At 43.6% G+C, this 27,731-nt stretch overlaps 2 protein-coding genes across 2 annotated transcripts; both read left to right on the top strand.

Annotated features, from left to right (window-relative positions):
- Positions 1-422: 422 nt before the first annotated feature.
- On the top strand, positions 423-25,795 carry LOC310830862 (olfactory receptor 14A16-like; the record flags this gene model as incomplete). Its single annotated transcript, XM_083710697.1, has 3 exons — positions 423-741; positions 21,900-22,090; positions 24,818-25,795. Exons 2-3 carry the CDS (start codon positions 22,079-22,081, stop codon positions 25,793-25,795), a joined length of 990 nt encoding a protein of 329 aa, XP_083566823.1. The 5' UTR covers positions 423-741; positions 21,900-22,078.
- Positions 9,079-10,169, top strand: LOC310830863 (olfactory receptor 14C36-like; the record flags this gene model as incomplete). The annotated part of the gene is made up of 1 exon (XM_083710698.1): positions 9,079-10,169. The coding sequence occupies exon 1, from the start codon at positions 9,180-9,182 to the stop codon at positions 10,167-10,169; it is 990 nt and encodes a 329-aa protein (XP_083566824.1). The 5' UTR covers positions 9,079-9,179.
- Positions 25,796-27,731: the final 1,936 nt, after the last annotated feature.

Below are 27,731 nucleotides of genomic sequence, written 5' to 3'. Positions count from 1 at the left end.
TGAGCATGAAGAAGTGATCTGGTTTTAAATTCAACTGATCAGTGAGATTGACTGATGAATCTTAGAATCTCGATGCCTACAGAACATGACTTTGAAAAGCAATCAAACAGCCATAGTCAAGAGACCTTTGTGTTTCTAATCCTAAAATTAAATATTAGGAAGCAGACGGGAGCATTCCAAGATTTTGACTGCCTTGAATTTCAGGTGAGAATTACATGCACAGGCTGAATGCATGATTATTCCCATCACTGTGATATAAAGGCAATCTACTATAATGACCAGTTTGCTGTCAGACTCAGGTGTGTCTTTGATCATCTATTTAGCATTGTGACATGCTCAGCAGTGGCATCATAATTCCTTCTTTGTTGACACCTTGTGAAAATGCAAGAGCCCTGTACTCCTTTGTATACAATCAACCCAGAGCACCACCAGGATTTATAGAGGGACTTTGTTAATCACCCAATTGCTACAAGAGCCTTGTTCTCTTCCTATCTAGGCACTCTAAGGTAGAATATGGGAAAGCTTTGGGTCTCCAATGCTGATGATCTACAGCTCCCATCAAGCTGATGTTGGTAGGAGCTGATGGGAGTTGAACAACATCTGGAGGATCACAGGTTCCCCATTCCTACCCTGCAATAATGGACCAATATCCAATCTGCCTCTTCAGTTACCTAAATTTCAGTGGATAAATGATAAGGCAGCCTTTGCTTAGATACACCTGGATCTGGATATATCTGGAAGGTAAGAGAGAAAGTAGATGCTATATAGCATAAAAAATATGTTGATGTGGATGCAAGCTTTTAATAGTCACAGAGCTCCTTGCTAAAGCTGGGTAACAGCTAACAGTTCACTGGTCTACAAGTGCAAATATTTGAGTTATTTGAATTATTTCACTGTGTCTGTTGGTAATTTACACGTGTTCTGATTATTCTGATTATTGATGGCATTGCATTTCAGAGGATAACTATATCTTGCAGCTATCACTTAGAGGTTTTCATGATTAAATGGTATATAAAACCTGCTAAATAAAATAATAAATACCTTGCCTCACTTGACCAACCCAATTTATAACCACAGATTATTTTGACATGTTTGTTGCATCAATAAATTCATGTGGTTTCACCCTGACATAATTCAGAATCATCCAAAAGACAAAGTTATTTTGTTTCTCATGTTCTTTAGTTGTGGCAGTGTGGTTGCATTTCCTGACTGATCCAGGGTGAGAGGGATCACTAAAATTCTGGAGTCATGATTGCCTGGTTGATACTTTGTAAAGCATTCAAGTTGGTCTCAGGCTACCTTACTAGAAAGAAGGATGATATCATTTGTATAGCTTTTATGCCAAAAATTGTAATACGCTTGCAATATCAGAAAGGCAGCAATCTTTGCATTATGGTTTCTATCCACCGAGTGTCTCCCTCAGCCATTTTATAAAGCTCACCTAGGGGTGCCTTATTTCCAGAAAAAGCAGGCAGGTTAATCTAAGGACTCAAATTCAAAACAGTTCACCTTTGTCCTTGTTTTTCTTATGGGAATAATTTAAGCGAGACTTGGAAGAACAAATACCTGAATAGAACTATTGGGAGACTTGAATCCAGGGTGAGATCCCTTTAATTCAGATGGGGGCAAATACTAGAATAACATGAGGGGAGAGTAATATTGATTGCACAAATTGTTCTTCTTCCCCTTCAACAGATTAAAAGGATGTTGACATTGGAGAGGAGAAATGAAACCATCATTACAGAATTTGTCCTTCGTGGCTTTGGAGAGCTCCAGGAGTTACATATTCTTCTCTTCATGCTGTTTCTAATCATCTACATCATGACTATGGCTGGGAACCTGATCATTGTCACATTGGTTGCCACTGATCAGCACCTCCACACCCCCATGTATTTCTTTTTGGGCAACTTGTCTTGCTTGGAGACCTGCTATAGCTCAACCATCCTCCCCAGAATGCTGGCCAGTTTATTAAGCAAAAACCCAGGTGTATCCGTTAATGGCTGCATTGTGCAATTATGGGCATTTGTGTTCTTAGCAGTAACTGAGTGCTATCTCCTGGCAGCAATGTCTTATGACCGTTACATAGCAATATGCCGCCCCTTGCATTATTCTGTCCTTATGAATTTCAAGGTTTGTCTCCAGCTGGTAGCTGGGTCTTGGATTGGCAGTTTTGTCATAGACACAATATTGTTAGGTTTTATACTACAGGTAACCTTCTGTGGCCACAATGTGATTGAGCATTTCTTTTGTGATTTCATTCCGATGATGAACCTGGCCTGCAGTGATGCAAGTCAGGTGAAACTGGTATCGGCTGTTCTGACTTCTATCTCTACCCTGCCACCATTCGTTCTGACTATAGCATCATATGTATGCATCATCACTGCCATTCTTGGCATCCCATCCACCACAGGAAGGCAAAAGGCTTTCTCCACTTGCTCTTCCCATCTCATTGTGGTGACCATTTTCTATGGCTCTCTCACCATTGTGTATCTTTTACAAGACAACAATCAACTGAGAACACTCAATAAGGTATTCTCTATCTTTTATACCATCTTGACACCTCTGCTTAATCCCCTTATATACAGCCTGAGGAATAAAGAGGTGAAGGAGGCCTTAAGGAGAGCAGCCAACAAATGCGCTAACTGTATAAGAGTTCATTGAATTCTGTTTTCTTTTTCTCCCCCCCCCCCCCGATTCTAGCAAAAATATTCTCCCATTTGCCAATGTAAATCTGAAACACTAAAGTCAACGGGGTTGTACTCCAGACTTAGAAACAGCAGCGATTAATGATCTTCCTAACATGTAGCCTTGGAAGCAGCGAGCATTTGGGTAGCACTTTTCAAATCCATATGCTAATTCCTATCAAGTTGGTTCTGGAGCTGTGCTACATTTGGTCATATATATATATATATATATATATATGCAGGTTTTGGTGTCCTCGGGTGTCTTCCCGTGTAAAAGTTGGGGTGTCTAGGCGACGTTTCGACGAGGTCTCACTCGTCATCTTCAGGCTGGTGCTTTCGGCTTCTTGTTACTGGAACAGAGCGGGATCTCAATGTTTGAGTTCCTATAAATACTGTAGAGGGGGTGTGGTGTCTAGCCTCCAATGTTCTGGGCAGAGAGGAAGTTCCCAGGCTAGTGTGCCTTTTCTTCTTTTGTTCCTTAATTACTTGAGAGATACCTTGAGTGATTTCTTGAGTGATATCCTGAGTACCACTTAGGTGGGTCATTAGGTGTGGATTAGTTGCTAAAGTCTTTGTGTCTTGACCTCTTGAACTTTGTGAAGAGTTTTCCTGAGAAGATGGCTGTATTGCACTTAGTTGTGCTTTGGCTTGGCTTCGTGTATAGGGGCGAGCTGTGGTTTTGTGGCTTGTGTCAGCCAGATCTGTGTAGGGATTGCAGGGGGGTGCAGCATCCGGAGGTGCCACCATGGATTGGCTACTGGATGGTGTCAGTAATTCATCTGTGGAGAGGGTCTGGGTTTGGGTCTGGTGTGGTTGATTGGTGTTGGCGTTCTGTGTGCCTCTGGATCTGGTGTCAGTTTTTGTGGGGAGGGCTAATTTCCAGATGTCTGGCAAGCGGGATGTGTCGTCACGCTTGTTCATGTTGTGAGGGTGTTTCTCTATCTCGATGGCTTCCATGATTATTCTCTTGTGGTGATGTTCCGTGTTAAAGAGCAATTTGGAATCTGCAAAATTAATTTCGTGTCCTGTTTCTTTCATGTGTTGGAAAAGAGAGGAAGTTTTTTCTTCTTTTTTGACGGCATTCTTGTGTTCTGCGATACGTGCATTTATTCGTCTGTTTGTTTGTCCAATGTACGTGGCTGGGCAGACTTTGCAGGGTATTTCATAGATCCCTTGGTTTTCCAACTGGATTTTATCCTTGGGGTTTCTGAGGATATTGGCTATTTTTTGGTTGGTGCAAAAGGCTGTTTTGATATTGTGTTTATGGAGGATTTTGCTAATTTTATCTGTAGTGCCCTTGATATAAGGAAGGAGGGCCATGCCATTGTTTTCTTCTGTGTCTTGGTTTTTGAACTCCTTCCAGTTCATAGAAACAATAAAGAAGCAAAACCTACATCCTAATGACCTACTTGTGAGCTTCGATGTTGTATCTCTCTTCACACAAGTGCCCATTAATGAAGCCTTGACAGCTATTCAAAACAAATACAATCCCCCCGAATACATCTTGGACCTGACCAACCACTGCCTAACCAACACGTACTTCATCCACAATGGACAAAGATACAAACAGATAGAAGGAGCACCTATGGGATCACCCCTCTCACCGGTCATCGCAAACCTGTACATGGAACACTTTGAAACCAATGCTTTAGACAAGTCAGAACACAAACCCAAACTTTGGCTCAGATATGTTGACGACACCTTTGTAATTTGGCCACACGGGAAGGAAAAACTGGATAGCTTCCTCACACATCTCAACAACTTACACCCCAAAATACAATTCACTATGGAAATAGAAGCCAACAACCAACTTCCCTTCCTTGACGTCCTAATCTACAAAAAACCTGATGGCTCCCTAGGACACACTATCTACCAGAAAAAAACACACACCAACCGCTACTTACATGCACAATCACACCACCACCCTGCACAAATAAACTCCGTAGCCAAGACTCTCATCTCCAGAACCAAACGCCTGGCTGACAAAGACCACTTGACAACTGAGTTACAGAATCTCTCAAATGTGTTAATTGCCAATGGATACCAGCAAAACAGGATTACGAAGCTAATCCAAAAGGAAACACCCCCCAAAAACCAAGACACAGAAGAAAACAATGGCATGGCCCTCCTTCCTTATATCAAGGGCACTACAGATAAAATTAGCAAAATCCTCCATAAACACAATATCAAAACAGCCTTTTGAACCAACCAAAAAATAGCCAATATCCTCAGAAACCCCAAGGATAAAATCCAGTTGGAAAACCAAGGGATCTATGAAATACCCTGCAAAGTCTGCCCAGCCACATACATTGGACAAACAAACAGACGAATAAATGCACGTATCGCAGAACACAAGAATGCCGTCAAAAAAGAAGAAAAAACTTCCTCTCTTTTCCAACACATGAAAGAAACAGGACACGAAATTAATTTTGCAGATTCCAAATTGCTCTTTAACACGGAACATCACCACAAGAGAATAATCATGGAAGCCATCGAGATAGAGAAACACCCTCACAACATGAACAAGCGTGACGACACATCCCGCTTGCCAGACATCTGGAAATTAGCCCTCCCCACAAAAACTGACACCAGATCCAGAGGCACACAGAACGCCAACACCAATCAACCACACCAGACCCAAACCCAGACCCTCTCCACAGATGAATTACTGACACCATCCAGTAGCCAATCCATGGTGGCACCTCCGGATGCTGCACCCCCCTGCAATCCCTACACAGATCTGGCTGACACAAGCCACAAAACCACAGCTCGCCCCTATACACGAAGCCAAGCCAAAGCACAACTAAGTGCAATACAGCCATCTTCTCAGGAAAACTCTTCACAAAGTTCAAGAGGTCAAGACACAAAGACTTTAGCAACTAATCCACACCTAATGACCCACCTAAGTGGTACTCAGGATATCACTCAAGAAATCACTCAAGGTATCTCTCAAGTAATTAAGGAACAAAAGAAGAAAAGGCACACTAGCCTGGGAACTTCCTCTCTGCCCAGAACATTGGAGGCTAGACACCACACCCCCTCTACAGTATTTATAGGAACTCAAACATTGAGATCCCGCTCTGTTCCAGTAACAAGAAGCCGAAAGCACCAGCCTGAAGATGACGAGTGAGACCTCGTCGAAACGTCGCCTAGACACCCCAACTTTTACACGGGAAGACACCCGAGGACACCAAAACCTGCATATATATATATATATATATATATATATATGCTGCCAACCTTAAGAAAAAAAAAAATAATGGTGGTAAACAGCAACACATCAACAATAAAATTACAACCATAAAAAAAATGCAAAATGCCATGGAGACTCATCCCCACTGCCACTTCTTCCTCCAGCAGCATTGTGTCACATGAAGTTACAGGCTGCTTTACAAGCCACCTCATGCATTGTGTGTTGTTGTCTGTAAAGAATCCTCAACATTCAAGATCCTGACTGTGTGTAGATGCACCACACGATTGGGGCACCTGATTGTGCATTTGTCCTGATTGTGCAGTGCATCTTCCTTTGAGCAGGAGCTTAGACATTGGGGTTTCTTTTCATGCAACCCTGTGCAACATGTGTTTGTTGAAGGAAGAAGACGTCACTGGAGAGACACTGCTTGGCTGTGAGTGCTGAAGAGCCCAGACTCACTGGAATAACTCTGGGGTTGGGTCAAATGTCAGAAATGTTTTTAAATAGTTTTTAATTTGTGCAGGTGGCGCTGTGGGTTAAAGCCTCAGCGCCTAGGACTTGCCGATCGAAAGGTCGGCGGTTCGAATCCCTGCGGCGGGGTGCGCTCCCGCTGCTCGGTCCCAGCGCCTGCCAACCTAGCAGTTCGAAAGCACCTCCGGGTGCAAGTAGATAAATAGGGACCGCTTTCTAGCGGGAAGGTAAACGGCGTTTCCGTGTGCGGCTCTGGCTCGCCAGAGCAGCGATGTCACGCTGGCCACGTGACCCGGAAGTGTCTCCGGACAGCGCTGGCCCCTGGCCTCTTGAGTGAGATGGGCGCACAACCCCAGAGTCTGTCAAGACTGGCCCGTACGGGCAGGGGTACCTTTACCTTTACCTTTTACCTTTTGCTTGTTGGGGGAGGAATTAACATTTAGTTGCAGTTGGGTATTAGTTTAATTTTTAGTAGAACTGTGATTTTTTTGTTTTGTTTTTTAATTAGTTTCTATTGTTTTATATAGTTTATATTCTGTTCTTAAGGGGAGAGAGTCAGGGCTGCCTGGGAGTAGGCCCCAGCCAACAGAATGGTTGGGGCAGGTTCCACGGGGGACACACGCAATCTCTGCACTGGGACACACTGGGATCACGGGTGATCAGTAATCACGGGTAGGAGGAGGAGTTATGCTAAGACCAGACCATGTCATTACTGAGGAGGCAGGTTTTGTTGTTGTTTGAAGACCATAGTAAAACATACTTCTGGAAGTGTTACGCAAGGAGAAAGTCACATATTGTATTAATGAAAATTCCTCCCACTTTGTATAGAAACTAGTTTCAAAGTTTGGAAGGCCAGAGGTAACCTAGAGGGAAACCAAGAACATCTGCTAGTCTCCCCCTCCCATGTAGATAGCAGGAAGAAGATCCATGGTAAAAGATCCATTTCTCAGAGATTTACAATATCTTCATGGCTCCCCATGGCATTTCAAAACCCTAAAGGGCTAATATCTTTCAGGAAGACAGGGCATTTAGCCTTCTAAAAAAAAAAAAACAATTGACCTCAGTTTGGGGAGAATCGCTGGCATAAAATCCACACCAAGGTTGTAAGACTCATTGCTTCTCACACTTTCTTTCCCTTGCAAGTACTCTGCACTCAAATCTAAGAAGAAACGAACTTGTAGAACACATCTTACCTAGGCTAATATTCCTTTTCCAATCTAGATGGTCCTTCTTTGAACTCCTCTTTCTTTTCTTTTACTCTGTTAGGATTTTTGGGTGTTTTAGTATGGCTTCAGGGAGACATTTCAGAATTGAGGGGAATCTATCATTGTACATGTGTAATATTGTGAAAAGCTTGAAAACAGACCTTTGTGTTATAATATGAATACTTATAAATTAACGAATAACTAAAAAAAGGAATCAAGTGATGTATATTCCAATGTATATTGTCACTCATTCCGTATCACATGAAATTGCATTTGACATGGTGATTATTGCTTGAACTGTTTATCATCTGGTACGCTATAGAATGTTTTTACATGTAAAAATACAAACACATTCCACACATTCCCATGAGTCTTTTCTTCTGAGTTTGATTAGACTCCTGGGAGTAATGGAAGTAAATATGGATAAAATCCAGTGCAGCATCTCAGTATAGAGAGCAGTAAGAGAAATTGCCTCTCAAACAGCTATGGGGAGAGAATGGTGTGATACATTGAAAAGGCAAATCACATTGGCTGCCCAGAAAAACAACACAGATCGCAACCAGGCATGAAAACGAAGCATGTAAACACTTTCATGAAATCACCCAGGATCTGCCCACAAACAGCTTGGTAAGTCTATTTGAATAGATGACTTTTCAATTATTTTATTCATGACCTCCTGGATAAACTGTGTAGTACACAGTTCAGGAAGATCTAGAAACCAGAGTTTTACAATGCAAAAGCCCATGCTCAGTTTGTCCCAGCCAGGGTTAATGGCTAGGAATAGAAGACATCTCACATATTTTATTATTGTAAATTCCTTGGGGGTCTCTTTTATTGTGAGAAGTGGTTTATGAATTCAGTGAACCTAATGAAACATCTAGAAGCAGAACCTTGAAGGCATAACAGACCTACTGGATGAAAAGCAAGTTTTATCACAAGTTAAATATATTTATGGGTTTCCTAGTAAGAAATCTGCAAAGGTCAGATGTGCAGAATAGCCACCATGTCACCAATAATTATACATTTTCATTCATTAAAGAGAATATTCTGGCCTGCACATCCTCATTCCACATAGAAGAGGCCAGGTCAGCCTGTGTCAGTCTTAGCAAATGCATACTGGAAATGTGACATGGACAAAAACTGTTAAATCTCTATCACATGAAATTCCATGTAACATGGAGATAACTAATTGTGCCTCCTTTCTTAAATAAAGGTTTATAAAGATAAATATTTAAATAAAATAGGGACATGGGTGGTGCTGTGGTCTAAACCAGTGTTTCCCAACCTTGGGTCTCCAGCTGTTTTGGGACTACAATTCCCATCATTCCTGACAACTGGTCCTGCTAGCTAGGAATGATGGGAGTTGTAGTCCCAAAACAGTGTTTCTGTGCACTCTGGCTTCCATCATGGTGTTCCATTGCGCCAGAAGTGGTTTAGTCATGCTGGCCACATGACCCAGAAAGCTGTCTCTGGACAAACACCAGCTCCCTCTACCTGAAAGCAAGATGAGCTGCGCAACCCCATAGTCACCTTTGACTGGACTTAACCGTCCAGGGGTCCTTTACCTTTTACTTAACCTTTCTTAAATGTGTTTGCTCCTCTTTGCAGGAACCACACACAAGCACTATGTTCAACCAGTCATCTAGAGTGGTGGAATTCCTTCTGTATGGATTCTCTGATACTCAGGAATGGGAGACATTTCATTTCATTACTTTCCTGGCCATTTATCTTATGGCTGTCACTGAAAACCTTCTCATCATCACAGTCATCACCTGCAGTCCTCAGCTTCACAAACCCATGTACTTCTTTCTAGCCAATCTGGCATTCCAAGACCTTGGCTCCATATCTGTCTCAGTTCCCAAATCCATGTCAAATTCCCTGATGAACACCAAGACCATTTCATACAATGGATGCATCTGCCAGGTTTTCTACTTTATGTTCTTCACTATATCTCATTTTTTCCTCCTTGGCATCATGGCATATGACCGCTACTTTGCTATCTGCAATCCTCTGCACTATGAGACTGCGATGAACAGAAAAGCATGTGTCAAAATGGCAATCAGTGCATGGATTACTGGGCTTATCTATTCCACAGTATATACTGGCAGTACATTCACAATTGAGTTCTGTTCTAATGACATCAGTCAGTTTTTCTGTGAAATTCCACAATTATTCAAAATTGCTTGCTCTGATTCATATCTCATCGCATTTTGGGTTATTTGTGTTGGTGCGTCTCTGGGTTTTACATACTTTGCTCTGATAGTTTATTCTTATGTTCAGATCTTCAGGGCAGTTCTAAGAATTCCTTCTGCCCAGGGAAAGGAAAAGGCCTTCTCAACTTGCTTGCCACATCTTATTGTAATATCTGTATATTTTGCCAGCGGTTCATTTGCCTATCTAAAGCCAACTTCTGGGTCCCTATCAGCCATGGATCTTGTGGCTTCTATGTTTTACTGCATGTTGCCTCCAGTTATAAACCCAATAATCTATAGTATTCGGAATAGGCAACTGAAATCAGCATTGTGGAAGCTGACTGCAAAATTTTTCACCCCAATTTTTCTCCCCCAATTTGCAATATGTTTCTCTTCCTGTAAAAATATAGTAAAACATTTTTAAACATACAGATAAAACCTGTGTTGAAATCTTTATTTTCATTTCAGTTGCAAATCTTTTGAGAACACACTTGCTAATTAATAGCAATTGTTGTTGTTTAGTTGTTTAGTCGTGTCTGTCTCTTCGTGACCCCATGGACCAGAGCACGCCAGGCACTCCTGTCTTCCACTGCCTCCCGCAGTTTGGTCAAACTCATGCTGGTAGCTTCGAGAACACTGTCCAACCACCTCGTCCTCTGTTGTCCACTTCTCCTTGTGCCCTCCATCTTTCCCAACATCAGGGTCTTTTCCAGGGAGTCTTCTCTTCTCATGAGGTGGCCAAAGTATTGGAGTCTCAGCTTCAGGATCTGTCCTTCCAGTGAGCACTCAGAGCTGATTTCCTTAAGAATGGATAGGTTTGGTCTTTTTGCAGTCCACGGGACTCTCAAGAGTCTCCTCCAGCACCATAATTCAAAAACATCAATTCTTCGGTGATCAGCCTTATTTATGGTCCAGCTCTCACTTCCATACATCACTACTGGGAAAACCATAGCTTTAACTATACAGACCTTTGTTGGCAAGGTGATGTCTCTGCTTTTTAAGATGCTGTCTAATAGATTCAGAAATTGATCTTTAATTTCTGTGCTCCATTAGAGTAATAAACTGTTATATAGGTTCAGCAATGGCTCTTACTATTTTCATGCTCTGTTGCAGAGTGGATATTTTTTTTAGTTAATTTACTTGTTTTGTACTTATTTTCACACATATTTTTATGTTGATTCTGCTGAATTGTGCCAGGTCCATGGTAAGTTAGAACTATGCTTTCAGCTTGATTCTATGTGTGATTGTATTGGCCTAATACCGTATTGGCCTGAATATAAGCTGCACGTTCCCCCCAAATTCTGACTGTGAAAGGTTAAAGTGCGGTTCAATTTGCAACCTTACAAAAATTGGCTTTTATTATATTGCTGCTGAAACAGACATATGGTAAAAGGGAACAACAACAAAAATGTTTTATTGCCGATTTGCAAGCTTGAGACTGTTGTGGAATTAATTCTAATGTCATTCATCGCTTTCACTTGAGGGTCCTCTCTAGTACCAGTAGGGTTTTCTTCTACATCTGCCATTTACGGCTGTGAGTGCCGGCGGAATTTTAAGGGAGTGGCTTCTATTCGGGTATTTTTTTTTACTCCCCTCCATTGAATGTTAAAGGTGTAGCTTATTTGTGGGTGCGCCTTATATTTGGGCCAATATGGTAAATCTCTATTCAGCAGATTTCTGCAAGCAGAACACTTCCTTCATTGACAGAATGTGATTGTCCTCAGACTCATGTAAGTTATGGGAGATGGCCCCATGGAAAGTGGACTTTCTGTATTCACAGAGTTGCAAACATTCTGGGGAAGATGAGCTACAAACCACCCACCAAGTCCAGTTTTTGCTTTGAGTCATAGCAAAGTATAAAAAAGAGGGCAAAACCAATTCATGCGTATAGTTTGTAATAATTTGAATTATTGTAAGTTACCATGTATTTGCATGCCATCGTTTCAATAATTCATTTGCAGTTTATGAAGCATTTCTGTATCCTTCTGCTGTGCTGAAGAAGAATTCCATGAAACAGTGGGTATATCCAGAATCACTGTTTACTACGTCTGTTTCGGACCACTTCTGCAGCATTGGAAAGTTTACTCATGATCAGGCAGAGCACAGTGTGATCCCTGAAGGCAGGCTTTAAGCTTAAAGTTACAAACGTATAAAAGCAGGTTTACCCCATAAGGGAGGTGACCTGAGGGACTGCTTGGCTGGCAGCCAGCAGTTCATTCCAGGAAGTTCGCAGGACAAAAGGAAGATGGAAAAGAGAGAGAGTAGCAGCATGCCTTGTCCTTTTACCAGGTCTGGAAAGGTCACACCCACCCACTAGTTACATGCAAGGAAGGATGTTCCAGGGCAGGAGGAACGGGAAGTTTTGACTGGCTCGACCAAACATTCCCTTGCATGTCCACTCTAGGAAAACAAGGAATGTTGTACTTGACTGATCTCAGTGGATTACATCCCACACACCTTGGGTATAAAAGCTAATGTTTCTTGCCATAGCAAAAAAGTGTTTTCTCTCTCTGAAGAACCTTCACAGTGAGGTAGTAAGACTTGTTGCTTTTCTCACTTTCCTTCTCATTCAACAACTGGGCACTCAAATCTGAGGAGAACAGATAATAGAACATCACAACCACAGCATAAATTATATAGAATAATTAAGAAATCATCAGTAAAATAATTACAAATCACCAGTATAACAACCACCTTCTATAGAACACTATTAAGAAAGCTACTAAAAGAAATTAAGCTAAACAGAACAAACATATCAAAAGTCATATTATAAGATTCACAAGGCACTATAGCTGCAGGTAGCAACGAAGTCAGAAAATGAAGAGATTGTGTTAGATTTTAGCAGGAGTATACTTATGTTGCGTGTTGAGTTCCACAGTGCCGCCCCCCAAATAATTACACACTTCACACATCAATTTTTGTTTAAGGTTTTTGGCATAATTTTGGCCACAACTTTATTCAAAATACAAAAAATTGTGAGTGGTTGCTTAGGCATTGGTTATGACTATCTGTCCTGGCCCTCAAGGACAGAGCTGGTCCTTCCGGACTCCACCGGAAGCCAGCGTGGGAAACAAGTATTGGGTGAGAAATGAAGCTGGGAATCAGACTAACACTCTCACCCTCATGTTCCGGTGGGGCTTGCACGGCCCAAGTCCGGCTCCACGGACAAGGACGAAAAGAATGGCAAGCCCCTGGATTCCTTTAACGGAATTCCCTTTCCGCATCATTTGGAGGGATAGGCACTTACCCCTCCAAGCACCAATTAACCAATGCCTAACCGCCAACCTTACAAGTTGTGACGATTTGCTACGCAGTAGGTAAAAACCAAATGGCACCAGCCAATCAGCCAGATGGCAAAATTCCTACCAGGCCCCCGCTCCAAGGCGAACGACCCCATGACAGGCATAGCAAGGTCAAGCGATCAAACTTAGATAAAACCCCCCTATTAAAGGGAGGGAGGGCGGGTGATCCGATGCAATACGGCCAAGAAGGACGTCCCCACGTCCGGCCCATCTATTTATAGCTTCTGACTCCTCCTCTGAATTGGTAACAATCAAAATTCCCCAGCAACCCAATTAACCCTTAAGGCTAGGGTTGCTGATCAATTTGCCTAGTCATGGGAGGGCGGCCTGTTCCCCAACCGCAACACGTGCTCTCTGCTAGGGAGAACACGCTTTGCGTGTTGAGTTCCACAGTGCCGCCCCCCAAATAATTACACACTTCACACATCAATTTTTGTTTAAGGTTTTTGGCATAATTTTGGCCACAACTTTATTCAAAATACAAAAAATTGTGAGTGGTTGCTTAGGCATTGGTTATGACTATCTGTCCTGGCCCTCAAGGACAGAGCTGGTCCTTCCGGACTCCACCGGAAGCCAGCGTGGGAAACAAGTATTGGGTGAGAAATGAAGCTGGGAATCAGACTAACACTCTCACCCTCATGTTCCGGTGGGGCTTGCACGGCCCAAGTCCGGCTCCACGGACAAGGACGAAAAGAATGGCAAGCCCCTGGATTCCTTTAACGGAATTCCCTTTCCGCATCATTTGGAGGGATAGGCACTTACCCCTCCAAGCACCAATTAACCAATGCCTAACCGCCATGGAGCCTCCAGCTCACCGCCAAACCACTCACAGACCCAACCAAGACCTCAGCTTGGCCACCTCCGCACATATCCAAGCCTCATTCCCTGAAGCAGAAAGGTGCACGCCATCATCTCGGAAAAAGGATGGCTTCTCAAAAAGAATCGCAGGGTGAGAGATCACCCCACGCACCAAGACCTCAGCTTGGCCACCACCGCACCTATCCAAGCCTCATTCCCTGAAGCAGAAAGGTGCACGCCATCAGCTCGGAAAAAGGATGGCATCTTAAAAAGAATCGCAGGGTGAGAGATCACCTCACGCACCAAGACCTCAGCTTGGCCACCTCCGCACCTATCCAAGCCTCATTCCCTGAAGCAGAAAGGTGCACGCCATCAGCTCGGAAAAAGGATGGCATCTTAAAAAGAATCGCAGGGTGAGAGATCACCTCACCACCCAGCTCAGCAATCCGATTTGACACAGCCGAATTGATGCATTTTCTGGCCCTTTCAGTGGCAACTGAGCAACGACTGCCCCTCCACACGCATCGTTGCAAAAGCTGAGACCAAAATATTTTAGCCGTAGGCACCATTGCCCGCAATGTGTCCAAGTCCATCAAAATTGCAGCACGCAGTGAAAAACAGCCCATAGCGACCAGGTCGTTCTCACCCAGCTGCACCACAATGGCCGATGGGCGTCCTTCCCATAGCAACTACCTCCGAATCCGAGGCAGGAGCTCCGACCAGTTTCAGGATGGGAAATCACATCTCCACCAAACTCAAAAAGGTGCACGGCATCAGCTCTGAAAAAGGATGCAGCCTGAAAAAGAATCTCAGGATGGGAAATCACATCTCCACCCAGCTCAAAAATCGTTTTAGACACAGCAGAATTGATGCGCTTCCTGACCCTTTCAGTGGCAGCTGGGCAACAACTACCCTTCCAAACACGTCGTTGCAAAAGCTTTGACCAAAATATTTTTGCTGTCGGCACCACTGCCCGCAGCTCTTCCAGGTCACCCAAAATTGCAGCACGTAGTGAAAAACAGTCCATGGAAACCAGGTCGTTCTCACCCAGCTGCACCCCAACAGCAGTGGGCGGCCGGCCCTTCCAGCAGCACCTGCCTCCGAATCAGCGGCAGGAATTCTGGCCGGCGCATTCCCAGTCTGGACAGCCAAGGCAACTGCACATGTGGAGGAATGCCGAGACCCGGTCCCAATCCGGACTGCCGTGCACTGATGCCAGCCCAGTGCATGATGCTGTGCCCCACCATCCAAATGCGGACAGCTGCTAAACCTAAGATAAAACAAGCAAAACTGTAAGACACCAATAATGTTAACGAACATAACCTTTGAATGCATTCGATTTCCAACAACCTGTATTTTATTTCTACTGCCTTATTAACACGCTTTCCGGCCTTCTCGGTGGTAGTTTGTCTAGGCATTGGTTCACGACTAGCTGCACCTGACCTCAGCAGGGCAGCACTGACGACTGGGCCCCACCATATCGTCAGTACCAGCAAACATTGTGGGGAAGCAAAGAATCCCAAGGCAATCGCATCCCGCCAGGTGTCGTTCCCCCTAGGGGAAAGATGCAGCCCATCTGCCCTAAAGAGGGCAACAGCCTTGAAGAAAATAGCAGGGTGCAATATTACAGAGCCACCTAAAGCAAGGACCTATTTTATTTTATTTGTTATATTATTTTATTTTATTTTATTCTATTGTCCACCGCCTTATTAACATGCTTTCTGGCCTGCTCAATGGTAGTTTGTCTAGGCATTGGTTCCCGACTAGCGAATCCTTGGATTCCCTTAATGGAATATCTTTGCACATTGGAGGGGACAGGTGCTCCAACCCCCCCTCCAGACCACCTTGAACCAATGCCTTTAATTATTCTGAGTCCAGGGAGAGCTGCCATCAACTCAATCCAAGCCCTCTTGCATGCAGGAATGCAAACTTATGCTGGAGGAACACAGCAAATCATTCTCGCCCAGCTGTACCACCAGCACTGCGGGAGGACCTGCACAGGTCACACTCGACCACACCAAAGGAAGGATCTCCTCCCAAAGCATTCCCCATCTGGACATCCAGTATATGTTCACATGGGCAGGAAGACTGAGATGGCGCCCCAGTCCAGACTCGTCAGCGCGCTTGCCAGCCCAGTGTACAATGCTGTGGCCCAAATGTGCACAGCTGCTCCTATGAAAAAAGGAAATAACAGACAAGCATCAGCACAGACATAAATTGACACTTCTTGATATAACCCTTGTCAGCGTCAGACTTCACAATCCTGTCTACTGACAGGCCCCCAGAGTGCAGCCTATGCAGCAGCACCTAATCGTAAGGAATGAGGCGTGTTCAGCGGTAAGCAAGCCGCAGGCCGTAATAACTGGTGCACAACGTAAGCACATTGATGCCTGGCTAACGGGAACCCATTTTCATGCACTAGGAGTGGGCCAGCCCCCAGGGAATGAAAAGCCAAATATTCTGTTATCCATAACCGGGCAAGGGCCCTCCTCACCTGTGGCAGGAAGCCTGATTGTGGCACTCCTGCCCACTAAGTCTGTTTTTGAGTTCCCGACTCTAATGACAAGCTCCAAAGTAGATAAGGAAAAGTCCTGCAGCAATAAGCCTCCAGACTCTCAGCCCTGTGCTGGCACCAACAACCATTTTCCCAACCCTCAGTGCGAAAATGCAATGGACTACTGAAAGGAGTCTCACCTAGATCTTTAACCAGCAGACAAGTTTTAACTTGTTGCAGATACTGCATAGGTAAAAATTTACCAAATTCCTGCCCGCTGTCCTATGAGATCGAAGCCTATTCCAACCTTCCAAGGCCCTGCGCACTACAAACTTTATACAAGGGTCTCTGAAAATTAAAGCTTCAATGTAACAGGCATTGCAGCGGACTGAATTCTGAAAGTTATAACAGCACGCCCAATCTGCAGCAAGTGGACCAAATACTGCAGGATATGCTCAGAGGATGGGGGCCAATTCATCTGAATGGCCGAGGACTGCCAGCTTAAGGCTAAGAAATCCATCCAGGCCTTCCCATAAGAGCTAAAAGCAGAAGGGGAATTGGAAGCTGCTGCTCTCTGTAACTACTAATTGTTGTCAAAATGCCACAGGTGGTCTGGAAAAGTCTGGCAACAGCTGAGTCTGGAGCCCAGGATCTGAAGCGCTTCATCTGAAAATGGGATTGTGTCAGCAACATCATTAGAGGATCCTGTAATTTGGAGAGTAGAAAGCACAATATTAAACCTTAAGCGGCGCAGCTCGAAAGCGTGAGCGGAGGGGCGGAGAATCTGCTGGAGCGTGAGGACTGTTTTGCCAAGACGCTCACCACTACCTGGTTATCAGACCAAAAGCAGATCCGATGGTCACTGAACTCCTCGGGCCACATGTGAACTGCTACTGCAATGGGGAAAAACTCAAGATAAGTTATGTCACATGATTGCCTCACCACACCGGGCTTGAGGCCATAGCTTTGCACACCATCAGCCCTTGAAATAAAACCAAAGGGCAAAGATCCAGCAGCACCAGCATGAACCTGAAAATCCCTGTGCGGGTTCAAGGTATCCTACCCTGGCACACTACTATTGCATACATTCAGGAATTGCTACCATCGCCTGATATCTGCCTTCACCACACTTGGTAGGCGTACGCAAAGGTAAAGGGGCCTCAGGCCGCAGGCAGCCTGGCCTAGTGGGAAGATTAATTAAGTGACCCAGCAAGATCGGATCTGATGAAGCATCACTTGCTACAGAGGAAGTATTACAAAATAACTTCCTTCAAGGCAGCCAGCTTCTCCATAGGCAAGTGGTTTGTTTTAGCAACGATATCCAACTGGATCCCTAAATAAAATGGGAATATGGGCAAAAGGTATTGAGCTATTGCTTGCCAGCTTCCAGCCCCCACTTGGGCAGGGGGCATCTTGTGCTGCCATCGTGATATGTAAATTTACAGGGACGACGCTGGCCAGAACCCCTAAAGAAGTCCTGACAAAGCTGCCGCCGAGCCAGCTTCCTTTTCCGACACACACTCTGTGCAATGCAACTACACATTCCGTGCAATGCAAGAAACACACTCTGTGCAATGCAACTACACACTCCGTGCAATGCAACTACACACTCCCTACAATGCAAAAAAAACACGCTCTGTGCAATGCAACTACACATTCCATGCAATGCACAAACAAACCCTCCGTGCAATGCAACTATACTCTCCATTCAATGCAACTACACTCTATGCAATGCAACTACACACACCGTGCAATGCAACTACACACTCCGTGCAATGCAAAAAACACTCCGTGGAATGCAACTACACTCTGTGCAATGCACACTCCGTGCAATGCAAAAAAAACACACTCTGTGCAATGCAACTACACCCTCCATGCCATGCACACATTCCGTGAAATGCACACACACACACACACACACACACACACACCGTTCAATGCAACCGCACCTTCCGTGCAATGCAACAACACACTCCGTGCCATGCAACAACACACTCCATGCAATGCACACACACCCTCCGTGCAATGCAACTGCAAATCTCTCATGCAATGCAATGCAATGCAATTGCAGCCCGTGCAGCACCGTGCCCTGCAACGCACAGAGCAAACTGCAATGCAGGCACACAAAGGTGCTTTCTCCCACTTGCATATTGCAAACGTGGCGCCCGTTACATCCCTCGCAGTGAGGTAATCACCAAAAGGACCTAAGTGTCCAGGTAGAGCAATGGGGGAGCATGCAGCTGCCCCATACAGGGACCAATCCTGCCACCTAGGCATTACCGGCACTATGCGCTGACCCAGTGAAACCAATGCTTCGTGGACAACATGGGGACACTATTCAGGCCGGAAACACTTCCAGGCCATTGATTCTAGGGCAAAGCCCTAGGATCACCTGCTAGGCCAGGCATAATTGTTTCCAGTGAAATAGCAGAGTTGAGGTAGCCCACAGCTTGTCCAGGTACCCCTGCTAGCCCTTTTAGAGGGAAGCACCCCTTCAAGAAACCCAAAGTTATTTTATCACAAATGGGCAGAACTACCCAGCAACAGAATAGCCCAAAAGGAGCAGTTAGTTTTGTTTTGTTATAAGAGTGGCTAAGAGGGGGATATGAACCCTGTCTCCCAGGTCCTAGTCCTACACTTTAGCCACTAAGCCACAATGGCTTGTCTCTAAAATGGCAGTCACCACTAACAGGGCAAAAAAAAAAAAAAAAAACAACTCAAGAAAATAAACTTGTTCAGAAATGGCATAGTTCAAGAGCATATACAGAGTGCTCGTAGTCCTTGGAGGCACAGAGAGCCTCTGGGGCCCTCTGTCTGCCTCAGATATACATTAGCAGCAACTGGGCCTGCAAGCAGATACATTCCTATAGCTAGAATGAGTCACGTGTCAGAGACTTAACAATTAACTCCCACCTAAGGCTAGCTTAAAAATTTGGCCAACAGCGCTGCATACACTCAAAATAAAGCCAAACTATGGGGATACCATAAACGAAAGTGATTCCAGCTAAGCTGGGAACAGCCCTGACTAGCCCCACAATTTCAACGAGAGAAATGGGGGAAACCTTTTTTGCGAAAGAAAGCCCCTAATGGGGGCTCTTTCCCTATTGGGAAAGGCAAGCCACGGATACAGGGAGAATCTTCCCACAGGGCAGGGTAAGGGGTGGGGTGGGAAATAGAACAGGAAAAGGGGGGAATTAAATTATTTAAGGGACTAGAGAGGATTAAAAGGAAAGGGGAAATAAAGAAATAAAGAAATGTAACCAGACAATGAGAAGATTGTCCAAGTGCTCCAATGTGATCTGATCCGATGCAATACGGCCAAGAAGGACGTCCCCACGTCCGGCCCATCTATTTATAGCTTCTGACTCCTCCTCTGAATTGGTAACAATCAAAATTCCCCAGCAACCCAATTAACCCTTAAGGCTAGGGTTGCTGATCAATTTGCCTAGTCATGGGAGGGCGGCCTGTTCCCCAACCGCAACACGTGCTCTCTGCTAGGGAGAACACGCTTTGTCCACATGGATCAGAGGCGTGCAGTGAATCTTTTCATGGGGATACGTTAGGGCCAGAAGTGCCAGCTTTTAAGGGTGATTTGGGGCAGGGGCAACATCTGTGTGTGAACATCACCCCTCCTTCCCTAAGCTGGACAGAAGCTTCTCCAGCTTTGGGAAGGAAGTGCCTGGCTTTAGTACTTTAATACTCTCATTTACCAGGAATATTGAGGGGACAAGCCTAGTTCCCTCGTCCACTGACTGCCTGCAACGGACACGGATCAACAATATTCAAAGTTTATTTGGGAAGTATAACACAGGTTGAGCAAGGAGCTAAACAAAAGATTTATGGATGCAAACATTTTCCTAAGGGATTTATATTTGAAGCAGGGCTGGAACTCTTATTAGGCAAAGTGAGGGGGCCACTCCAGTTTTGATGGTCAAGTACAGTAGTACCTCGGGTTACATATGCTTCAGGTTACATACGCTTCAGGTTACAGACTCCGCTAACCCAGAAATAGTACCTCGGGTTAAGAACTTTGCTTCAGGATGAGAACAGAAATCGTGCTCTGGCGGTGTGGCAGCAGCAGGAGGCCCCATTAGCTAAAGTGGTGCTTCAGGTTAAGAACAGTTTCAGGTTAAGAACAGACCTCCGGAACGAATTAAGTACTTAACCCGAGGTACCACTGTAGTGACATCAAAATGCTATTTATTTCATTTTAAATTATTGCCAGAGTGCAGAAGAGGAATTTGTAAAGGGTTTTCTGGTGTGTGTTTTTGCTTCAGGTGCCCAAATTTCTTGATTTGGCTTTTTTTTCCGGTAAAGAACTCTATCCCACTGGAATTCTGCACATAGTGTTTTATTTTGAACAGTGTGGATGGTACTGTCACACAGAGATAGCTGCTGTAGTTCAAGCAAAGTGTAGTTGGTGATCCACACCAAATATCCTCCCCATTGCTGGGTTCATAACTAGTGGCAACATGCAACAAACATAGACGCCACAAGATCTGTCTATATGTTGTGTATCTTATTTGCTGGTTCTGTATACAAATCATCCAATGGCCTATTCTATTCAAAGATTCTTGAAGCAGTAACTTCCGGTTTGCTGCGGGAGGAATGGCAGTGCGTTTCAGATTGCCCGCTTAAAGGACGACCATTTCGGGCTGGTTTGAGCAGTGGGGAGAGTGCTAGGACTCAGTACCCCTCCCCAAAACACTCCACGGAAGAGTGGGGCTTTGAGGGGACCGGCAGAGTGAGAGGAAACTCATTGTGATCCTCCCTTTGAATTCACCTCTGTCTCAGTAGCATGTGGGGGGGGGGAGGGAGGGAAAAGCAATTTGAGTTTGCTCAATTCAGCACCAGCGCACCCATCAGCCATAGTCACAAGCTGCCGTTGAAAGCAGGAGATCTTCCAATCAAGGTAATTAATAGCCAAAAACTGTATAGAAGAAATTAGTCACTAAAATTTAATTTAGTAAAAACGGAATCTGTCTATATGTCGTGTATCTTATTTGCTGATTCTGTATACAAATTATCCAATGGCCTATTCTACTGAGAGATTCTTGAAGCAAACATATTTTAAAAAACATTCACAGACATTTTCCAGCAGTCCTCTGCTTTATACAATAGTTGAAATTAAAAGAATCAGCAATAGCTGTTATGTTATTACAATTTTTAAGAAAAATAAAAAATAAAGAACTTGGAACATGATAGATAGATATTATATTAATTATATTAAGTATTATATTATAGGAAATATTTTTAAAGCATCTTAGTGTTATAATGGAAATATTTATAAATGAATGAAAAAGAAACCAAGTGATGTATGCACCTCCATATATTGCTACTCAATCTACGTATATCAGGTGAAATCCCATGTGACATAGTGATTCTTGCTTGAAACTTTTATCATTTGGTATTCTAATAGAACACTTTTACATGTAAACAGTAAAATACACATGCATTCCACACATACGCCTGAGAATTTTCTTCTGAGTTTATTAGACTCCTGGGAATGGAGAAACAAAATATAAATAAAAGTAATTGCTGCATCTCCTTATTCTGTTAGTCAGTGAGGAAAACCGTAACCGAGATCACCTCTTAAACAGTGATGGAGAGCTAAAGATGTGACAGATCATACTGGGTGATCAGAGAAAAGCAGAAAATGAGCAGACATAAAGCAGCAGCAGCAGCAACAACAACAAATACCACCACATAAAATTGTATTAAATTCTCCAGGATCTGCCCATGAATAGTTTGGTGAGTCAGTTTTTATGGATCACTTCTCAAGTGGCTTATTGAGTATCAACTTGATAAAAAATCAATTTATCACAAGTTAATTATACTGAGGGCAATTCTGGACAAAACTTTAAGGTTCAGGTGTGCTGAGAAGTTAACATGCTACCAATATCTGTTTTAACATTTTCAATCACTGGTCAACAACAAATTTGTTGTCAGCATTTTTTTCAGTTTTTTTAGGATGAATCTGATGCGCTGAATCCAAAAATCACATTGGTTTTGCTCAATCAGGTCAAGTTTTTGAGCTATGGCCACATGTCATTTTTTTTACGTTTTTGCTCACATGTACGCTTGCGTGGAGCATTTTAGAAGAAGTTGGTGGGGGTAAAATGCCATGTTGAATAATTGTTTTGATTGGAAATGATTATTTTAATGACAAGAAGTATTCAGGTCCGATAGTTCTGGGTGATTATGTCGACAAGGGATCAGTTTGAAGTCATAAAACCTCATTTTTTTCTTGGAAGAGAAGGACTTGGTGTAATGTGCAGATACTGCGCAGCTTCTACTCAAGCTTGGAGTGCCACAGTACGAACCCAAAGATTGGAGACTGTTCATTGACAGCAGCAAGCAATCACTGAAATGTGTTCTGCTACACAATGGTAACCAGTTTGCCTCTATACCCCTGGCTCACTCGAGTACACTGAAGGAGAACTATGAAGAGGTGAAGTATGTGCTGGAGAAAATTGGTTATGATCAGCATAAGTGGTTTATTTGTGTTGACCTGAAGATGGTGAACTTTTTGTTGGGACAACAGTCTGGCTTCACCAAGTACCCATGTTTTCTGTGCATGTGGGATAGTAGGGACCGTGCTCAGCATTACACAAAGAAGGACTGGCCTGTGCGGGAGGAATTGGTGCCTTGCAAAAAAAGGAACGTCATCAACGACCCTCTGGTGGACAGAGACAGAATACTCTTCCCACCGCTGTACATCAAGCTCGGCTTAATCAAGCAGTTCACCAAGGCTCTGGACAAGGATGGTGACTGCTTCACTTACTTATGCCAGGCTTTTCCAGGATTGACCATGGAGAAGTTGAAAGTGGCATCTTTGACGGTCTTCAGATCCGTCAGCTCATCAGAGATCCAGAGTTCGGAAACTCAATGAACGAAGTGGAACCGGAAGCGTGGAAGGCATTTGTTCTGGTAGTGAATAACTTTCTTGGCAACAATAAGGCCAGAAACTATGCAGAACTTGTCAACAACATGCTGACTGCTTTCAGAAACCTGGGCTGCAACATGAGTGTCAGGATGCACTACCTATTTTCACATATGGACCGGTTTCCTGAGAACCTGGGTTCAGTGAGTGACGAGCAGGGGGAGAGATTCCATCAGGACATGAAAGAGATGGAGACCAGGTATCAGGGTCGCTGGGACGCAGTCATGATGGCTGACTACTGTTGGACTCTGAAGAGAGACCTCCCTGCCACTGAGCATTCCAGGAGTTCCAAGAAACGGAAGTTCAAGCCCTGAAGTTTGAAAAATGGTGAAGCAACATGCAATTTACATGTACTTACCTTTATCAATGCCCACCATTCAGTTTACAATAAACCTGACCTGATGGAGAGAAACAGATGCCACTTTCTGATTCAGCAGTGCAAAAATACCCTAAATCAGTTGTAGAAATCTAGAGAACATTCAAAAAGTAAAAAATTGTTGCCCAGTGATTTGCATGAGGCACTGAAGAGAATGTGTCAGCTGCAGATTCTCTTTGCTGGTGCATGCTGGAAACCCGTGACATGGAAAAAGGCATCATTGAATGATGGGGATCATCGTGGTCTTTTGGATTATGATGAGAATTAATGCCTGCTTTACACACACACACACACACACACACACAGACACACACACTTCTGGCAGTGGAAAAGGACAGTACTACTAAACAAGCAGGTTTTCAGGTCAGAATTTCATGCTTCCACTCAGCATAAGCACCCTCCCTCCCCCCAAAACCAGCACCCCAGCCAGGACTAATGCACCACTCTTAGAGGTCAATTTACCATATCAAGAGCTCCACCCCTTAAGACACTTAGTGGAGTTGCAAATTTTCTAACTGCATTATTCTGGGAGGAATGATTTCAGATGTCATCCCCACTCGAAGCTGCACCAAAGCATAACAATGCTCCAGTAGCAGAAACGCAATGATTAGTTGCCACTTTTGTAGTGTTAGACTGGTTAACTTAAACCATCTCTACTGAATGGTTGTTGCAGGAAATGCTCACTGAAGCCTGAGACACTTTAGAACAAACAATCTGATTCAGTTAAATGTCTTGAGAATAATGTTTGAATGTTTTTGGCACTGTATTCGCAGGTAAAGCCCTGCAACAAAATGGCTTGTGGAGGGTTTCTGTTCTCATCTCAGTTCCTCTGTTTCTTTCCAACAGTCATCAGTAATATCCAAGGCAACACGATGACTAAGTACAACAATGCAATATCAATATAAACTCTTTATATAATCTATACGAAACATTGAACAATATGAAATATTTTTATAATATGTAATACTAACCACTTAGAGATTTCACATTTTTAAAGGTGTATACTTTTTAATTTTAAGATGAACAACAAACAAATGTTTATTGAAAGAGCAATGGTTTCTGGCTTACCTAGGTCAATCTATTTGATCACATGGGGAACCTGCATGAAAGCCTCTGAAACTCTTCTCCATTCTAAAATGGGTTTGTTTTCTCTTTGCAGGTACCAAATGCCTACAAAATGTTCAACCAATCATCAGGACTGATGGAATTCATTTTGCATGGATTCTCTGATACTCAGGAGATGGAGACATTCCGTTTCATTGCTTTTCTGCTTATTTATTTGTTGGCTCTCATTGAAAACCTTCTCATCATCACAGTCATCTCTTGCAGTCCTCAGCTTCACAAACCCATGTACTTCTTTTTGGCCAATCTTGCATTCCAAGACATTGGCTCAATATCTGTCACAGTCCCCAAATCCTTGTCAAATTCCCTGATGAACACCAAGACTATTTCATACAGTGGATGCATCTGCCAGGTTTTCTTTCTCATTCTTTTTATTGGATCTCACTTGTTCATCCTTGGTATTATGGCATATGACCGCTACATTGCCATCTGCTCTCCACTGCACTATGAGACTATCATGAATAGAAAGACATGCGTCCAACTGGCAATCTGTGCATGGGTTGGTGGGCTTCTGTATTCTACAATATACACTGGAAGCACATTCACACTTGAGTTCTGTTCCAATGAAATCAACCAGTTCTTCTGTGAAATCCCACAGTTATTTAAAATTGCTTGTTCTGATTCATATCTCATCGCATTTCGGGTTATTTGTGTTGGTATATCTCTAGCCATTACTTATGTTGCTCTGATAGTTTATTCTTATGTTCAGATCTTCAGGGCAGTTCTAAGAATTCCTTCTGCCCAGGGGAAGGAAAAAGCCTTCTCAACTTGCTTGCCACATCTTATTGTAATATCCTTATTTCTTGCCAGCGGTTCATTTGCCTATCTAAAGCCAACTTCTGGGTCCCCATCAGTCATGGATCTTGTGCTTTCTATGTTCTATTGCATGTTTCCTCCAGTTATGAACCCAATAATCTATAGTATACGGAATAGGCAACTGAAATCAGCATTGTGGAAGATGACGGCAAATCTATTCACCCAATTCTCCCCCAATTTGCAACGTCTACAGCATTGATTATGTTTCTCTTTCTGTGCAAAAATAGTAAAACAATTGAAAATATTTTAAATTATTTATAATAAAGATAAAACCTAATGATTTTCAAATCATTATTTTCATGTCTGATGCAGATATTGGAGAACACACATGCTAATTTATAACAATTCATAAACTGTTATATAGGTTCAACAACGGATCTTATCCTTTTTATGCTCTATAACAGAGTTGAAACACTCTAGTTAATTTACTTGTTTTCTACTTATTTTCACACATATATTTATGTTGATTCTGCTGAATTGTGTCAGGTCCATGGCAAGTCAGAACTATGCTTTCAGCTTGATTATATGTGTGACTTTGCAGATGTGGGCCCACATTGGCCTAATAAATCTCTATTCAGCAGATTTCCGCAAGCAGAACACTTCCTTCATTGACTGAATGTGATTGTCCTCAGACTAATTTGAGTTAGTGGAGATGGCCCCATGGAAAGTGGACTTTTTGGATTCACAGAGTTGCAAACATTTTGGGAAACATGAACTACAAACCACCCACCAAGTCCAGTTTTTGCTTTGAGTCATAGCAAAGCATTAAAAAGAGGGCAGGTGGATTGGGAGATCTGGTGAAGGGTAAGAGAACAGGGCTCCCCAGATGCTCTGTGGTCTTAATTACTCACGGCCATGCCTCCCACAGGTCCTGATTGGACAGCGGGGCCACCCCTGGGTGGGGTCCCGTCCAGCACTAGCGATGTGGCCCAGATGGCAACAAGAAGGGTGTCAATCTCCAGTCCCCACCAGATCACTGCAGGGCCCCCGATGCCTGGCCGCAACACTGCATTACAGAAAAAGGTGAGTGGACTTCTCAGATACAAGATTCAGGTAGGTAGCCGGGTTAGTCTGACTCAGTCGAAATAAATAAATAAATAAATTGTCCAGTAGCACCTTAGAAACCAACTAAGTTTGTTCTGGGTATAAGCTTCAGAACCGTGCATGCATATGAAAGCTTATACTCAAACAAACCTACTACTACTGCTACTGGACAATTTTTTAATTTTTTAATTTATTTCTCAGATACAGTCATATTTTGGATCACAAACGCCTTTCATACAAGTGAAATTGCCAGTCTTTTGCATGCACCACGCTAAAAGAGGGGGTTTAAATGTGCTGGAGTAGACGTGGGCGTGGCATGCTGTTGTTCCAACTTCTGGGACGGAGCACAGGTGTGAAGAAGGAGATGCCCATCTAGCTATTTAGCAGGGGTGGCACATGTGATTCTCACACCTTAGGAGCTAATGCAATTGAGTGTTTTGCCAAGAAAGAACTCAACTTTCAATTGTGTGTCCCAAGAGCTGCAGACAACAAAGATAAATAATAACAGCAGAGTGGAGTGAAAGGGAAAGGATAACATAAACTGGAGTGGGAAAAGTGCAGAGGGGTGAGTTATGTTGTCACTGGCAGGTGACATCTGTAATCAGAGAGCATGAGTTTACACTGAAATCAATTCCTTTTTAGTTCTTTCATCTCCAGCAGATTTATAGGTGCCTAGAACCTATATTCCTGCATCTGCTTGAAATTTGGAACGCATGACTGCAATTTTCTGAACAGTGACAGGCTCCCCAGCCCCACAACCTTCCATGAATCAAAAGGCAATTGAGACTGGTTTGGATTGAAACAGGCCACAACTTTGTTGAATACAGATGAAAGAGGATTGGCTTGGGCATGGGGCAATGGAAAATATGTCCAGCCCGCCTGCCGGAAGTGACACATAGGTCAATCCGAACAGGTGTTACTAAGATATAAATGGAATAGGGTGACCCATGCAGGGACCGCCGTCTGGGGGAATGGCAATGGCCCTGGTCCCTGGCTGGGTGTGAAGACATGGCTACTCCCCCCAGATCCCTTTAATGAGATACTCCAGCTTTTGGAGGACCAGGCAGAGACTACTACTTCCTCTTGTCCCA

The sequence above is a fragment of the Podarcis gaigeae genome (assembly GCF_964106915.1).
Source record: "Podarcis gaigeae genome assembly, chromosome: 13".
NCBI lineage: Eukaryota > Metazoa > Chordata > Lepidosauria > Squamata > Lacertidae > Podarcis > Podarcis gaigeae.
Note: the sequence above shows the minus strand (reverse complement) of the source record. Positions and strands in the feature narration are given on the sequence as shown.